The sequence below is a fragment of the Mucor velutinosus genome, assembly GCF_035048745.1.
Source record: "Mucor velutinosus strain NIH1002 chromosome Unknown tig00001563, whole genome shotgun sequence".
Classification (NCBI taxonomy): domain Eukaryota; kingdom Fungi; phylum Mucoromycota; class Mucoromycetes; order Mucorales; family Mucoraceae; genus Mucor; species Mucor velutinosus.
In genome coordinates, this window is record NW_027041904.1 from 850,619 (window position 1) to 867,772 (window position 17,154).

General features: G+C 39.5%; 6 protein-coding genes across 6 annotated transcripts; 3 read left to right on the plus strand and 3 right to left on the minus strand.

Annotated features, from left to right (window-relative positions):
* Positions 1 to 659: 659 nt before the first annotated feature.
* Positions 660 to 2,300, minus strand: HOF1_3 (formin-binding protein; the record flags this gene model as incomplete). The annotated part of the gene is made up of 3 exons (XM_064828126.1): positions 660 to 1,761; positions 1,859 to 2,054; positions 2,111 to 2,300. 3 exons carry the CDS (start codon positions 2,298 to 2,300, stop codon positions 660 to 662), a joined length of 1,488 nt encoding a protein of 495 aa, XP_064685328.1.
* Positions 2,301 to 2,738: 438 nt separating this feature from the next.
* Positions 2,739 to 4,376, plus strand: HOF1_4 (formin-binding protein; the record flags this gene model as incomplete). Its single annotated transcript, XM_064828127.1, has 2 exons — positions 2,739 to 3,605; positions 3,663 to 4,376. 2 exons carry the CDS (start codon positions 2,739 to 2,741, stop codon positions 4,374 to 4,376), a joined length of 1,581 nt encoding a protein of 526 aa, XP_064685329.1.
* A 207-nt stretch (positions 4,377 to 4,583) lies between these two features.
* ATC70_008885 (uncharacterized protein) lies at positions 4,584 to 5,237 on the plus strand (the record flags this gene model as incomplete). Its single annotated transcript, XM_064828128.1, has 2 exons — positions 4,584 to 4,797; positions 4,873 to 5,237. The coding sequence occupies 2 exons, from the start codon at positions 4,584 to 4,586 to the stop codon at positions 5,235 to 5,237; spliced, it is 579 nt and encodes a 192-aa protein (XP_064685330.1).
* A 486-nt stretch (positions 5,238 to 5,723) lies between these two features.
* On the plus strand, positions 5,724 to 6,635 carry ATC70_008886 (uncharacterized protein; the record flags this gene model as incomplete). The annotated part of the gene is made up of 2 exons (XM_064828129.1): positions 5,724 to 5,906; positions 5,964 to 6,635. 2 exons carry the CDS (start codon positions 5,724 to 5,726, stop codon positions 6,633 to 6,635), a joined length of 855 nt encoding a protein of 284 aa, XP_064685331.1.
* A 284-nt stretch (positions 6,636 to 6,919) lies between these two features.
* PTR2_4 (peptide transporter ptr2) lies at positions 6,920 to 8,714 on the minus strand (the record flags this gene model as incomplete). The annotated part of the gene is made up of 2 exons (XM_064828130.1): positions 6,920 to 7,542; positions 7,610 to 8,714. 2 exons carry the CDS (start codon positions 8,712 to 8,714, stop codon positions 6,920 to 6,922), a joined length of 1,728 nt encoding a protein of 575 aa, XP_064685332.1.
* Positions 8,715 to 9,443: 729 nt separating this feature from the next.
* Positions 9,444 to 11,319, minus strand: ATC70_008888 (uncharacterized protein; the record flags this gene model as incomplete). The annotated part of the gene is made up of 3 exons (XM_064828131.1): positions 9,444 to 10,862; positions 10,919 to 11,061; positions 11,127 to 11,319. The coding sequence occupies 3 exons, from the start codon at positions 11,317 to 11,319 to the stop codon at positions 9,444 to 9,446; spliced, it is 1,755 nt and encodes a 584-aa protein (XP_064685333.1).
* Positions 11,320 to 17,154: the final 5,835 nt, after the last annotated feature.

A 17,154-nucleotide genomic window follows, 5' to 3' on the forward strand; every position in this document is an offset into this window, starting at 1 on the left:
CGCTTGAGAGATGCTAGAGAGAGAGGTATATTCATGTTGTAGTTGCTCTTTTATTTGGCGATCTACATGTGCCAATCCTTCAAGGCATCTACGAATGTGCAATAAGAAGACCCTACAGTTGCCTGAGAAGTTTCGCACACCTAGGAATTCCTTGCCTCTTTGTATATATCGAAAGCAGCAGCCATACAACAAAGTTACTCTTCTCAACCCAACAAACACTTTTTTTTTTTTTTTTTTTTTTTCCAAATGACACAGAATTGCAAGTATGAAAAGGCAATTAAGCATGTTCACAAATACCCCTGAGCAAATCTGCAAAAGCGTTGATTTGTCAGACTTCTTGGCGCCTAGTTGAAGTGGAGCATTTCTTTATGCAAAACATGCCTGTATTATGGCAATCAAGGATTTGCATCTCCTGCCATCATATATTCCATTATAAACATCCAATCAATGGATTCACCATCCTTCTTGTCCGCGTATAAAGCAAGTAGAAATAATCCCAATACCAGGCTCCTTCATCAAGTCGATATATCAGAAATGCACATGTTGTTCAGAATGGTTTTTTATTGCATGAGAAAATAATGTGTTTGTGTTTGTGGCAAAATAAAAAAAGATAGAAAATAGACAAAGGGAGGGGGGGGGGGATATTTGTTTTAGAAAATTTACAATTCATCGTGAGTGTTTGCAGATTCCTTTTGATCGGCAGCAGCAGGCTCTTCTTCAGAGACAGTAATCTTGACATTATTAGAGGTGTGCTTGCTAATGAAATCAGTAAGATCTTCAATAGAACGATCGCCATCATAATCAATCAATTCATTGGTATCTGCCTTGAAGAACTTGAGTGTAGGGAAGCCAGAGACATCGAAACCAGCTTCTTCAGGAATATCGTTTTCAGTACCGTCCATCTTTGCAATGATAAGGTTGGGTGCTTGCTTAGCTGCAGCTTCACCGAGTTGTTCCCAGACAGGAGCTAAACGCTTACAGTGACCACACCAAGGAGCATAGACTTCCAAAAAGACATCCTTGGACTTGTCAAGCACAATATCCACAAATTCGTTGGCAACAATGACCTTGACAGGGCCATTGTTCTCAGCAGGTGCTTCAGCAGATTTCACGGTAGGCTTGATCTTACCGTCAACGTAATCTTGGAGGAAAGGTTCCAAGTTTTCGAATGCAACAGCCTTGGTTTGATCAAGAGGGAATTTAGCACCAGTGTCCAAATGTTGAATAGCGAAAGCGGGCCATTCCTCCTTCAAACCCAAGTTGCCAGCATGGGCGCCAAATTTAGTGGCATCAATGTGAACAAAGTTGATCTTGCCCTTGTACTTTTTGGCAAGGGGTGTGGCCATTTCAGTCAGCTTTTGTTGATCTTCAGCATTGTCGTGGAAGAGATAAGCTAAAGGAAGACCAGCTTCAGCATAGCTCTTAAAGTTGGAGGCATCAATGGCGTCTAAAAGGGGCACAGAGTTGGTCTTGATAAACTCCTCAATAGCCTCCACTTCGAATGCACCAGTTTGATCGTTGCGACCTTCATCAAATTGCTTGTAAACTACGACACTGGGGAATTCAGCCTTGTGTTCCTTGGCAAGAGCTTCGTCAGTGACGATACCAAAGAGATAGTCATCACGCAACTTGTTGGCAACTTGCTTGAGAGCAGCCTTGGAGGCATCATCGTTGGCGTAACCAACAACAACAACACGATCAGAGTTTTGGAATTCGGTAAAGTTGGAAGCATCCAAATCAGCAACAGCAGGAGCAGCTTGCCTTTAGATATAAATGTTAATTCATCTGAACGCGTGGATATATATCACATTTCCTCTTCTCCTCTCTCTCTCTCTCTCTTGCCCCAATGGTAACTTACTTTTGCATATAGCTGACAATGCCATCAGCCTTACGAGCGCCCTTATATTCAGAGGTTTCGCCGTTTCTAAACACCTTGAGAGTAGGATAACCACGGACATCGTACTTTTGACAGAGATCTTGGTTCTCGGTACAATCCACCTTGGCAATCTTGACCTTATCCTTGAGTTGAGTAGCAGCAATCTCGTATTCAGGAGCTACACATCAGAATGAGTACACATACGCCTCATCATGATACGCCACCTCGACTTACCAAGTGCTTTACAGTGACCACACCAAGGGGCAAAGAATTCAACCAACATTAAATCTTGATCGAGGACTTCTTGGTCAAAGGTCTTGTCAGTCAAAGAAAGAACATCGCTTGCTTCATCAGCCAAAACTGAGTGAGTGAGAGCAGCAAAAGTAGCAGCAATAGCAGTAAACAAGAAAGTCTTTCTAACCATGTTGTGAATAAAAAAAAAGTGTAATTAAAAGAGGTGAAAACGGGACCTCGCAGCAAGAAAAAAGAAAGGACATTTATACTCGCTTCTGCAACGATTTGTGTTGGCATTTGATTGGCCAAGTTTGGCTAATTTAAGCTTGAATTTGCAGTGTCAAATGCTGCTAATTCAGGATCTGATTTGTAATGGATGTATTGGCTGTGATTTGGTGTGTGTGTGTGTGTGCATGTAATACGGTTATGCGTGCTACTAGGTTCTTATTTTAATTACAAATAATCCCCTTTAGTTGACTCAATTGATGCTCCTATGTAATGGCAATCTTATATATAAGATTTATGTATTTATCCCTATTCCACCGAGACATCTCCCTATTATCAGTGTATATAATGGCTTGCTAGCCTTTTGAATTTCTCTGCTTTGCTTTTTCATTGTCTCCACATAATGGATGTTAATTTCCCGTACTTTCCATCACACATTGATAGCAACAAGCGAAAATCCCGAACCACTTCAGCCTCATGCAGTAACCAGCAGCAAAGAAACGAAATGCTGATGCAAAAAGAAAAAGACTTGCTACTACTGACGGATCCCAAAGACCTGGATAAACTGTTTAATCGACGCTCGTACCAACAAAAGGTCGAGCAAGACATTTGCTTTCCTAATAATCGGCCTTCCACAAGCAGTAGTACATTGGAGGAGAAGAGCCCAATTCTGGAAGTTCCACTACTGCCTCCTCCGTCGACCCTGCGACACAGCGTGAGTTATGAAGGCATCAATTTGTCCGCGTTATCGTTATTTCATGATAGCAGACCACGCAATAACCACTGCGACAGTCCAAGTGAATCACCGTTACCAAATGTGTATCCGCTCAACAAACAAGAAAGGCAGTTGCTCAGCCTGTACGGTGACAACAAACAGCCGGTCGATCACCATACAAGAAGTGAGAACTATTTGCAACAAGAACAGCAGGAGCGCTTCATGTACTACCACCCTGATACAGGCAGTATTCGTGGCAGATCCTTCACAGACATCAATTTACCGCCCAACATGACACTGGAAACGCTCTTGACCAAAGACAACTTTTGGATAGACATCACATCGCCCTCCAACGAGGAGATGAAGATCATCAGCAAGGTGTTTCATATCCATCCATTGACAGCAGAGGATATCATGTCTCATGAAATACGAGAGAAATGCGATGTTTTCAGGCACTACATGTTTGTTTGTTATCGAGCATTTCTGCATGATTGCGAGCAGCTGCTAAAGCCGGTTACGTTTTACAATATTGTCACAAAGAAGCATATACTGACGGTAGGTCTTTCTTTGCCATCATGTATGTATTTCGTTGTCTCAATTGTTTATACATAGTTCCATTTTGGTCATGTACCGCATGTAAATCATGTACAACAACGTGTGAAGCAGTTGCAAGACTATATAGAAGTGGTACCTGATTGGATCAATTACGCCATTATGGACGAAATCACAGACAGCTTTGCGCCCATGATACAGCAAATTGAATCTGAAGTGGATGCCATTGACGACTTGGTGTTGCTCTATAAATCAGATCAATCCGACATGATACTGCGTATAGGTACATGCCGCAAAAAGGTGATTCAAATGGTACGATTGCTCGGTACAAAAGTAGAAGTGGTGCGAGGTCTCATGAAGCGTATTGTGGAAGATATCTCTGCTTCCTCCCTGCAACAGGAAGAGATGGTGGATGGCAAAATATACCCTGATGTTGGACTCTACTTGGGCGATGTGCAAGACCACATCTTGACCATGTTGCAAAATCTGAACCATTACGAAACAGTGCTAGCGAGATCAGAGTCGAATTATCTGGCGCGGATATCTATTGAGCTAACCCAAACATCCAATTCGACAAATCATGTTATCGGTAGACTGACCATCTTTGCCACCGTGCTATTGCCCATGAATCTCGTTACAGGTTTATGGGGCATGAACGTCAAAGTTCCTGGCAAAGACTACGATAACCTCATTTATTTCTTTTGGATTGTGCTTAGTTTAGCTGTATTTGCTATTCTCTCATTGACATTAGCTAAACGATTAAAGTTGATTTAAGACTTTTCTCTTCTGATTTTTTTTTTTTTGCATAAAGCCGGTTGTTTAAATTTTGTACGTCATGTTGGATGGGCGTGTGTGTGTGTGTGTGTGTGTGTGTGTGTGTGTGTGTGTGTGTGTGTGTGTGTGTGTGTGTGGTATATTTACCCGAATTTTCATCTTTCTCTTTCTTTCTCTCTTCTTTCCTCCACAAACACACAAACAACAATGCATATCGAAATAGCTCAAGCTGTTGAATTCCTGGGTAGATTATTACAGAACAAACTGGACGCTAGCACCATATCATCGTTTAAAGAACAACTCGGTGAATTGTTAAAGCAGCATTTTGTTAATCATTGGGATCCTCAGCAGCCGTACAGAGGGAACGGCTACAGATCAATATCCAACTTTAATGGTGATTTAGACCCTGTTATCGCCAAAGGTGAGTTTTCCAAGATGGGTGGCTGACTCATCATCATCCAACATCATCCTGTTGCTTATCAATTCTGCTGTACAGCCTGCCATCTTGCTAATTGTTCAGCGCCATTGATTCACACACATCTACCTCGTGACTTTGTACTATGGATTGATCCCTATTCAGTATCTTATCGAGTTGGAGATCATGGCAATATCATGACACTGTATGAGGATCGTTCTCGTGGAAGAGTGTCGCTAAAGATGGATCCTGGAAATACTGGTATGATCAGCCCCTCTCAGTCACCTCGTCTTCAGTATCTACAACCGCAATCCACTCCCATCAGAATCTCACCTCCCAGCAGCCCTGAAAACAAAAAGATGAAGCCCCATGTTCATCAGCCATCTCCACTTGCAATGAACGCTAAAAAGGACGAGAAGAAGGATACCTTGGTCATGGCAAACTGAACAAAACCAAAAAAGCATAGTGTTTATTGTATTTAGCCCCCCCCCTTCCCCCTTTTTTTTTTCTTTCTACTTTGTCTCCTTTATTTCCCTTGTTCTTGCAATATATGTTGTATATATATATATATTTATTGTCTCGTTCTACCCTTTCATCATGTTTACTAGTTTCTTTGATTTTTTCTCTCCTCATTTATAAAGTCTTTATTGTTACACCTGCTGTTGTTTATAATGCAATTGATTAAAAGGATATTTGTTTTGATTTCTGGGATACACACACACACACCTACATCCCCCCACAACAGCAGCAGCATGAAATTAGGCGGAGCGAAAGAGAGAAAGAGAGGGGCAACAGGTCAATAATCTCGTGTGAGAAAAAGAAATGACTAAGGACGAAAGACACAAAATTAGAGTTTCTCATCTCAGTGAATATAAAAAAAAAACGCAAGTTGCAACAAAGAGTTTCCTCTTCTCTATCCATACAACATACAAATGACCTCTTCTCTCCAATTTCCAAAGACTGAATACACCATCTTGTCGGAACCTGAGCCTCATGTCTTGCTCATCACCATTAACAGACAGAAACAATACAACGCTTTACATTCGGGCGCAAATTGGGAGTTGCATAACGTAATTAATTGGGCAGAGGAAGAAGAGTCCATTTGGTGTATTATTGTAAGTGTGATCTAAGCGTCTCATCATGACAACATGTCTGATCAAAATCATGTATAGATCACCGGTGCTGGCGGTAAAGCTTTCTGTACAGGCATGGATCTCGTCAATGCTCATCATGCTCGTGCCGACGACAAGCAATCATTGGGTGGATCTACTTTACCTCCTTCTGGTTTCGGTGGTCTCAGCAACCGTCGTTCAAGCCGTAAACCAGTGATTGCTGCAGTAGATGGCTTTGCTCTTGGTGGTGGTATGGAGATGGTAGTATCATGCAACATTGTGGTTGCTACAGAGAAATCCAAATTTGGTTTGCCAGAGGTAAAGCAAGGTGTGGTCATTGCTGCAGGTGGTCTTGCTCGTTTAGCTCGCTCTGTGAGCTACCAGGTCGCTTCAGAACTCGTCTTGACAGGACGTTTTATGAAGGCAGATGAGGCGAAACAACACGGTCTTGTCAACGAAATCATTCCCGATGGTGCCAATGTGGTGGATGCTGCTATTGCGTGGGCCAAGCAAATCACTGCCAACTCGCCTGATGCCGTCTTCTTGACAAAACAAGGTCTTTTGTTGGCTCTTGAACGTGCCTCCATGACAGACGCTACTACAGAATGGATGGAATCTCCTGAAGCGGCTGTCTGGAGAGATGGCGATAATCTGACAGAAGGCTTGATGGCTTTTGCTCAAAAGAGAAAGGCCCAATGGAGAAATCCTGCTTCTATCAAATCCAAGTTGTAATCCTGTATTTTTACAATAAAATAATAACAGCACATTTGCTCGGCTTTAGCCATCATAAAAAAAAAACCGCTGTCGATCATTAGGGAAGGGGGAGGGGGGAGACGTTGGCCACGTTTTTACATATTCTGCATTTACCTGATGGTGATCCCATGTTCTGATCATGATGGATGGACCGTAACTCTCCCTATTGTATATGAACCGCCCAATAACTAGCATATCAATGGCAAAAAGTGTTTATTAAATTGTAGATCATTATTTATTTATTTTTCTAGGTTTCACGTAATTCAGGGCAAATGCAATCCTTGTAGCAATAGTAAATTGGTGGCCATGCCATCGTCTGTTGTCGAAACGTCGTCCAGCAACAAGCTTTGGCTGCTATTGTTGTTCAAGAAGCTGCTATTCTGGCTTCCATGATGATACATGCTGGCAACAGCATCATCTTGCAACATGTCTGCTGCTGCTGTTGCTGGTTCTTCTTCTTGAATGACCAACGACTGGAGATCTGGTGCCTGCATCAGTATTTCCATAAATTCAGCTTGTAGTAGACTAAAGCCCTCCAGCACATGTACATTTTCCGACGAGGCTTGCTTGTCTTGCGTAAAGTCATGGCATTGAACCCAGGCGCTTCCATCTGTCGTCGTCGTCATGAAGAATTTCACTTGATCAGGTGAACTTAAAAAGAACTCTAGTTTATTTGTGTTTGTCATACTATTACTTTGCATACGAATAAACTGGATCAAGTTCAGTTTAATGTCGATGCGGAAGCTTTGCTGTTCGTCGCCAATGCACCAGACCAGTGTGCGTGCCGAAAGGTCCATGTGGCAGTGAAGATCGCAAACACGTTTCCATGTGCCGATTTGCAGTGTTTGTGCTGTGAGGTTGTATTTCTGTTGTGCTGATGGTTTTGCTATATTTTCATGTGAAAAATCAGTGTACAAGGTCTTTTTTTTTGCAACGCGTTGCTCTCAAGTTACCTGAATTAGAAGATGGTGCAATATGATAAGGTTCTTCGAGGATGGTGGATGAATTGTAAAGTTTGGCGGCATCAGATGATGTGTTGAATAAGAGTGGATGAGATTGCATGATGTTGGTGGGAGTTGTGGTTGTTGCAGTGGTATTAGATGAAGTGGTGGCAGTCGAGGCTGTTGTGGAAATGGGATTGCTCATGGAAGCAGTTGGAGGAGGACCCAGAGAAGATTGTCTTTCTTGTGGAGTTGATTTGCGGTAATACGGATAGGGTCCAACGGAATGTGCTCTGGTGCGTTCGGTATAGGATGAAGAAGCAGATGAAGATCTATGATGATGGCGACGATGATGATGATGATGGTTGTCCGAGGTGATGGATGAGCTGGATGTGGAGGCAGACAGGGTCAAGTCAGGCATACTGTTTGTGTTGATTGGAGCCGGATAGGAGGAAGTGGGTGTCGAGAAGGAAGAGGACGGTGCAGGTGGCGGAGGAGGAGGAAAAGCAGATGGATCCGTTACCACGGACAATGCTTGTCTCTGTTGCTGTTGTTGCTGCTGATGGAAATAATAGTAGTAATAGTAATAGTATAAATTAGGGTCAATGGAATCTTGTTGTTGCTGGAATGCTGCACTTTGACAGGCAGCGGCAGCAGCACTTGCAGCATATTGCTGTTGCATATAGAGTGTGGAATCTTGCATTTGAACAGAGCGTTTGGCCTGATTCTTCACCTTGGCACGACGGTTTTGAAACCAAATTTGAATCGATCTTTCAGGCATGCCCAATTGATGTGCCAATTGTTCTCTCACACGGTTATTCGGCGATGGATTCAAGCTGAAAGATTTCTCAAGTACGGCAAGTTGCTCAGGGGAAGTGCGAGTTCTCTTTCTGGGTGGCGAAATGTCTCTGTCAAATGGAGGGGGAGGAATAGCTGACAATAAAGGGGGAGGAGGGATAGCGAATATGTGTTTTGGATTGGTATCATGATGAAATTGGTGCTGTAATTGAGGAGGAGGAAATGTGTAATTTCTTGGCTGCTGCTGCTGCTGTTGGTGCAAAAGGTGCTGCTGACCAAAGAAATGGCTCATATTGGTGGTATTCGTATTGTTATTCATAGGATAAGGATATAAGAAAAGAAAGAAAGAAGTGATTCCCGAGAATTACATATCCCTATTATTATATATATTGGAAAATTTTTTTAATATTTGGTTGTACACAGTGCGATAGAATAATGAATTAAAGAAATAGAGAACGAAAATCATCCACAAATTACACAGCAAAGGTAACATTAGGCTATTCAAAGAAGTATATAAAGCAGAAGATCGACTCCTCCTTAAATATAAAACGTTATTTTTGATGTAAAGAGCTAAAATTGGATCTTTTTCTATTTTATCCAACTGTTGTATTAATTAAATATATAAATTGGATTAAAACTGGTGTACACGCACATATTGAGTGTCTTTTTCATAGTGTCGTCAGTTGAATAGCGTTGTAATTCATTGTGCTCCTTACCACACATTCTCTGAAAAAGGGGAATGCCATTTGCAATATATTCGGATGTTCAACAAGTAACACTAACCCACTTGCTCCTGTAATGGCACACGTGCTGTCGATATATTGGTGAAACACTGGTAGAAGGACATATACCATGGATGTGCGCGACTATCTTATTATGATACAAACAAGAAAAAAAAAACCATTGGGAATATCGCATGTAATGCCAAATTATTCAAGACTACGAGACTGAGAGACAGACAGAGAGAGAGAGAGAGAGAGAGAGAGAGAGAGAGAGAGAGAGAGAGAGAGAGAGAGAGAGAGAGAGAGAGAGAGAGAGAGGAGGGGTATTAATTGGTAGTTTCAACATAATCTGGAGGTGGAATCGATGGTATTCTTTCTAATGTAGTCGTGCTCGAATTGTTGCTGTTGGCTGTGAGTAACTGTGCCTGAGATGCCATCTCCATTTGACGTCGAAATTTGAAATAGCATGGACATAGTTGAGGTTGTGGTTCATTAGACGGCATCTGCTGATCGGAGTCAGGCATGCATTGTAACATTAGATCCTGCTCCATCATTTCAGGTAGCATTTTGTTCTTGTCATCGCCGTGTGCTGGATGGGCGGTAACGTTCAGTTCAGAGTAGGATGGTAATCGACCATAGTCCTCCTTGAGGCGACAATCAAAGATGGTGACAGGCGTCTCTAATCGAATTGTCTCTCGCTTGCGAATGACATGTGTACCTCCTTCCTTTGTATTAACAGGTTTTCGCAGCTTGGAGAGCCATGTGGATTGCTGTGATTGCGATTGGTAATGCGGGTTAGAGCTAATGTTGTTGTGTGGGTTGTGTGGATGAATGATGGGCGGTGGATTGCTTGTATTGACATTGACAATCGGATATCTAGTGTGAGTATTGGTGTTGGTGGAATTGATGGCAAATGCAGCTGGCGGAGGAGCCAATGCCATCATAGCAGAGGCTGCCTGTTGCTCAATGTCTGTGACACTCTCTGTGCTCGATGGCATGGAAGGCATGGATGTCGGGGTTGCAGGCAACCTTGTCAGCTCATCACCCAAGCTGCTATTACTGCTACTCGTCGACAATATGGCTGGACGTTGTGCCTCGGCCGTTAATTGTTCATCCACAAAAGAAATCGTCATACTGATATTGAGATGATGCCTAAACAGAATGTCCTTGTAATACGTGGTGTGATGAATATTTCTCATGCAAGTAGGTGTTGCAAACGTAATTCTGTAAGCGATGGTGTCGGTCAAGTCCAATCCTTTACCATGTTTTGCGAATACAGGCTTCAAATCACCATCTGAATCAGCACCATGGCTGTCATCGCCTTCTGCCAGCTTTTGACATGTTAGGAAAGGAAGTGTAAACTGTTCAGAATCAGAACGATTCGCTCGTACTTCGGAAACATGGTATCTTCTAGCTTCTGTAATGGTCAGTTCCATGTGTTCTAGACGCACACGTTTACGCTGAGGTTGCAAGATTAATCTCAAATAGAATAGATCGCCAGATGAGAAGGCTGCACGTTCCACCACTAACTGCACATCAGCGGCGGGTAAATGTTTTTCATAAGTACGGGATAGATCTTGCAATGAATTGTTGGTCAATAGCGAATCTGACATATAAGCACGTAATACAAGAACAGGCTTTGAAATGTGCCAGTTGTTCAATAGCTGAATTCCAGGCCCAACCACTCTTGCATCCACAACATGACGAACTCGGCCATATACATCCTCAATTGTTTCAACAATAGACTATCATGGAAGGATTTCAGCACAACACTACCTCTTTCTCGAAATAGGAAACTTACATTGGGGACGATGAATGCAAACGGAAAACGGTGAATGCCGGACGGTAGTTTGATAAATTCGTTCTTTTTCAGTTCGAGAATCTGTACACTTTCTTCGCTGAGGACCTTTTCATGTGTCAATCGGGTTCCACGTGCACCAATGCCTGTAAATCAATGCGTTTGTTTGTTTGTTTGTTGCAGCAGAGAAATCAAGGTGGCATGATCTTACCTTCGGGCCAATATGTGGTTGCCGTTGATTTAAAGGTGACAGCAATGCTTGATATTTTTGTGGTCTTTGCAAGAGAAAGCACAACATTTCCGGTGAAGACTGAAGAAGCATTTTCGGATGGTGGTCCTCGCAGAATCAAGGGCTTGATTGGATCAAACGACAATCTCTCTTGTGACAATAATCCCAAGTGCATTTTCTTTTGTGAATGTTGAAAAAAAAAAAAGAAGAAAAAAGAGAGAGTTACGGAAGAAGAAGAAAGGATCCAGACAGGAATTAAAGGATTTAAAAAATTAAAAAGAAAATATTTTTTAGAAGAAAAAAATGTCTCAGGTATTTTGGCACAACATTGATGTTACTATAGACCCTTTTTCGATTCCGGTTCAAACTATGTTTTCCTAGATTCACCAATCATGGCAGTTTGGATCTAAATTTGGAGTCTGCTGGCAGTTGCTTTTATTTAACAAGCGTTGCTCACCGAGAATCCGGAAGGAAAAGAGAGGGGGGCGTAATCTATTACCATGTTGTTCGATGGCGTCACATAACAAATCTGTTGTCTTGATATAATGCTTTAATATAGCAAGGTTTTTGTTGTTTACAATCATGAGCGGTTGATCAACTCTATCTATTTATTGAGCCGTCCTGCTTGGCATGGCTTTTTCATGCAGGGAAATCTGGATGAAATTCATTTCGGAAAAGGTTTATCTCGTTTCCGAAAAGGGCTTAATTTATAATTTACATGCAATACGTTTGGAGCAGTGAAGTCTATACTAAGAAATTGAAAATTATCTAAATTTGGCAATATAAAGCTATTCATAGCAAATGCTTGTACATGATCATCATATGGCATTCACAGAACCAATGTATCCAAGGACATTTGGTACATATGGTGTTATCCAGTTTCCATACTATCACTCATCTAGAGAACGACGCTTATTTATGCCATTCCAATACCTTCTGGAGAGAGATTAACATCCGGTCGTTGTCTATGATTTCAAATATAATACTCCACATGTTCCTCGAGTTATTACTTGATCATATGTCCCAGAATCAGGAAAATTCCTTGTCAATAGACTTTTGGGGTTTAGGCTTGGAGAATAGACATTCTCTTTGGAGTACAAGACCATCGCATAACTAATTTACGCACAACAGTTGATGAGGGAGCTTTCTATAAAGGCGGCTTTCCTCAATATTCATTGATTTTTTTTGTCTTCTATTCATCTGTTTTTAGTTTGCTTTTGCAAAACTTAACTTAAGTTTAGGGCTATTATGCTCATTTGACTTATATAATGGCCATTATTGAAGCAGCTCTACTGACTGCAAAATCGACATTTGAGTGATGACCTCAATAAAGTTCCTTGAAAGTGCATTTTAGAGGGTCTTAAGATAAGTTAATCCTAATTCACTTGAGGAAGCTAATCTCGATTTTCGCGCACCGTTTTTCATATAATGCTACAGCTAGGCATCGATCGAAACTATATTTTACGGAGAGCTACTAGGCTTAGATTTCCATTGGGTTTTGGTTTGAATATTTGGGCATTTCTCTTTCTTGTGCGATAGTTGTAAATACAATATGAAATTTCTGTTCTATAAGCGTTCTGTTTGGAAATCAGGCTATTTATCCGGAACTTGGTTGAGGGGTTCAAGGTTATTTTCTGGATGCAGTAGTTTTTTGGGTGAATTTGCTCAAGATTTCATTAATATAGTAGACAAGTAAATGATCTCTAATGCCCGTATTTTACTTTATCACTGTCTTTTGATTTGACCAAATAGGTAGAAATTGGAACTTCATTTCTCAACATGGGAGCCTGAATTTCTTGCGAATATTATAGGACAATAATTCATCATCACTAGTCATTATTAGATAAGTACGCTACTACTACATACAGCATACTCGTAAAGTATGTAAGCAATTGCAGCTGATAAATGATCCCCACTTTAATCTATTATTGTTAATATATAGTATTGCATAATCATACCAGCAAAACGTCAGTCGATAAGCAAATCATTAAAAAAAGAAATGTTTTTTGCTTCATAACGCAAGCTATTCTAAAGACAATACTAAGGCATATGTCAGCAGGATATTTGAATCAAACTAAATTCAGGCTAAATACCAATATTCTTCTGCCTATAAGATAGCAAATTTCGCCAAAGTTTTGATACCTTACAACAAGATTTTTTGCAGCAGATATATTTATTAAAATTAGGTGTAATGTCAACATACAATAAAGAATTAAGTCTGCCCGCTACAAAACTTCATTTTTATGTAGAATGCACATATACCTTTCGTTATGCTAATAGTTAATTAGGTTGACAGTTATAATTGGCATAAGATAACCACACGTTTCAGAAGTAGCCAAAGTACTACAGTGTGAAGCCATAATAATACTAGCACCACTGCAGTGAAATCAGGTTTAATGGATTTCACAAAAAAAAATAAAGCAAAGGTAAAATACAATAGAAATCAACTGTATTTTATTTTGTGTATAAAATGAACTGAAGATCCTGGAATTGAGTAAAAAAAAGAAGAGTATTTATACATTTGCATCTGGCTTGTAGGATTAGTGATGATAGAGAGCAATAGGTGCTGCTATTGCGATATCTGGCAAATGTTGTTGATGTTTGATTTAAAGTGGTAATCAATGCAGGAGCACTGGTCATAAGGGTCGATTTGAGTAACCTTGATGGGCTTGGGTAAGCTATCGTCATAGCATGATTTAACGTAACCTTGATGGTTTAAAGTGTGATGTTTGTTATTGAAGCATGGAATCCTTTATCTGGGATATTGTGCAACTATGGCAGCAGGGCATAGTTGTCATATTTGAATATGCTTGTTATTGATTTAATTCTATTTGGATAAAGATACCATCACCTATTACGACCATCATGGGTGTGATTGAATACACTGTGATCAGGAGTGATTCATTCACACGATGTGCGATATAAGCGTGTATCTTTACTTTAGTATTTTTAAATGGGTTTTTGATGTACATTTGAGCGCTTTCATTAATAGATCCAAATAGCATGAATTTGAATGAGTGCTATTTGATGAACTTTGGTTTTCAATTAAGTTGCATTTGGGTGGCTATTTCATTACAACCACATTAGTTATAACACTGTAAAAACAAAAGTTAATAGACCAACATCGGCCAAATAAATTTCAAACACCGACTTCGGAGTTTTTGGTCTATTTGAGACCCCGCTCTTGCCGTCTAAACGATGGTGCAATTGAAATTTGCATAGGTAGCATGGTTGTTAAGAAAAGGTAGATTTTAGAAAATAGTTCATTTTGAATAGATGCTGCTAGTAAAACTTTCTAAATTACTATATGAATGTGAGATGTATGTGTAGTAAAAGCTGTAGAGGGTACGTTGATTGAGTAAAGCATGTTTGATGTGGGATTATTGAGGGCGATGTCAATGAGTAATGACGAAAAATGTTCAAAATGACCGATTTTCAAAGGGCCATATCTCTGAATTTTACCAAGTAAACCAGAGCTCCAAACTTAATAGTTTCTGTTTCTTTTTCAATTCTCTATACGATGGTATGGTTATTATAGATAAATAAAAAAAAAAGTTGGATATCCCCTGCTTGTAGCTCATAAAATATATGATTTTGAGCAAATTTATGAAGGGAACGTACATCTGGTACTTAAAACTCTCATATTATAATGGATATAACGTAGAGCTATCGAATGGTGTTTGTTTTGTGTGAATCCAGTGAGCATTTGTCGAGATATGGTCAAAAAGGGGTATCATGCAAAATCATGAACTTTTGTTCAAAATCTACGTGTGATAGCAAGCAAAAAATCTGGTGACGATTTTTTGGTCAGGACAATATTTTCAATAATTCACAATAGAAGCATGCTAGAGCTTCAAGCAATAGCTCATTCGATAGGAAATTTTTTGATCTACAATGTTTAGTAATGATTAACAAAATGTTTTGATGACAGAGAGTGATTAATCTTTAGAAAACAGCCAAAAAATCGCAAAAACAATCGTACCAAATATCAGGTGAACAATGTACACCAGAGACCTGATATGAATACCATTGTATTTTCCTTGTAATTCTCTACAAGTTTCATATAAGTTTGAAAGGGTGGTTACTATCAAGAAACGCGTGATTTGAAGGTCGATAGATTTTGGAATCCTATGGATCATCATTCAGAACAACAGAAATTGAAGCTCCGTTTAGCCTTGGCATGTGTACACGACACATGTATGAATTTGACCGAGTATTTTAAGAATCGGAGCGTACGAAAAGGGCCATATTAACTTGCTGGTTTCAAGTTATCAATAGATACTTGACATGATGGAGAATTTTGCTTTTAAGGTTAGATAGTTGTAGCTTGCTTTGTTCGATTATAATAAGACTTGCAATTTAAAGCATGCATATTCCCCCGCTTAAAAATAGCATCTCCAATGTTGATTATCTCATGAAGTATGCATTTCCAATATAATGTTCCCACTAAGAACTTGCTCCAATATCATTATTCTACAACATATTTAAGTTTGATGAGATTCTAATTTTTTTTTACCTATGAGGACCTGGATGTACAAAATGTTTTTTGATTTTGAGGTTTTCAACTTTTGGACGATCGAAAATCGATTTTCTAAATATTGATGTTAGAGCCTTGAAACTAGCATGTTTCTATACCAGTTTCTTGCCGTCTAAACGATGGTGCAATTGAAATTTGCATAGGTAGCATGGTTGTTAAGAAAAGGTAGATTTTAGAAAATAGTTCATTTTGAATAGATGCTGCTAGTAAAACTTTCTAAATTACTATATGAATGTGAGATGTATGTGTAGTAAAAGCTGTAGAGGGTACGTTGATTGAGTAAAGCATGTTTGATGTGGGATTATTGAGGGCGATGTCAATGAGTAATGACGAAAAATGTTCAAAATGACCGATTTTCAAAGGGCCATATCTCTGAATTTTACCAAGTAAACCAGAGCTCCAAACTTAATAGTTTCTGTTTCTTTTTCAATTCTCTATACGATGGTATGGTTATTATAGATAAATAAAAAAAAAAGTTGGATATCCCCTGCTTGTAGCTCATAAAATATATGATTTTGAGCAAATTTATGAAGGGAACGTACATCTGGTACTTAAAACTCTCATATTATAATGGATATAACGTAGAGCTATCGAATGGTGTTTGTTTTGTGTGAATCCAGTGAGCATTTGTCGAGATATGGTCAAAAAGGGGTATCATGCAAAATCATGAACTTTTGTTCAAAATCTACGTGTGATAGCAAGCAAAAAATCTGGTGACGATTTTTTGGTCAGGACAATATTTTCAATAATTCACAATAGAAGCATGCTAGAGCTTCAAGCAATAGCTCATTCGATAGGAAATTTTTTGATCTACAATGTTTAGTAATGATTAACAAAATGTTTTGATGACAGAGAGTGATTAATCTTTAGAAAACAGCCAAAAAATCGCAAAAACAATCGTACCAAATATCAGGTGAACAATGTACACCAGAGACCTGATATGAATACCATTGTATTTTCCTTGTAATTCTCTACAAGTTTCATATAAGTTTGAAAGGGTGGTTACTATCAAGAAACGCGTGATTTGAAGGTCGATAGATTTTGGAATCCTATGGATCATCATTCAGAACAACAGAAATTGAAGCTCCGTTTAGCCTTGGCATGTGTACACGACACATGTATGAATTTGACCGAGTATTTTAAGAATCGGAGCGTACGAAAAGGGCCATATTAACTTGCTGGTTTCAAGTTATCAATAGATACTTGACATGATGGAGAATTTTGCTTTTAAGGTTAGATAGTTGTAGCTTGCTTTGTTCGATTATAATAAGACTTGCAATTTAAAGCATGCATATTCCCCCGCTTAAAAATAGCATCTCCAATGTTGATTATCTCATGAAGTATGCATTTCCAATATAATGTTCCCACTAAGAACTTGCTCCAATATCATTATTCTACAACATATTTAAGTTTGATGAGATTCTAATTTTTTTTTACCTATGAGGACCTGGATGTACAAAATGTTTTTTGATT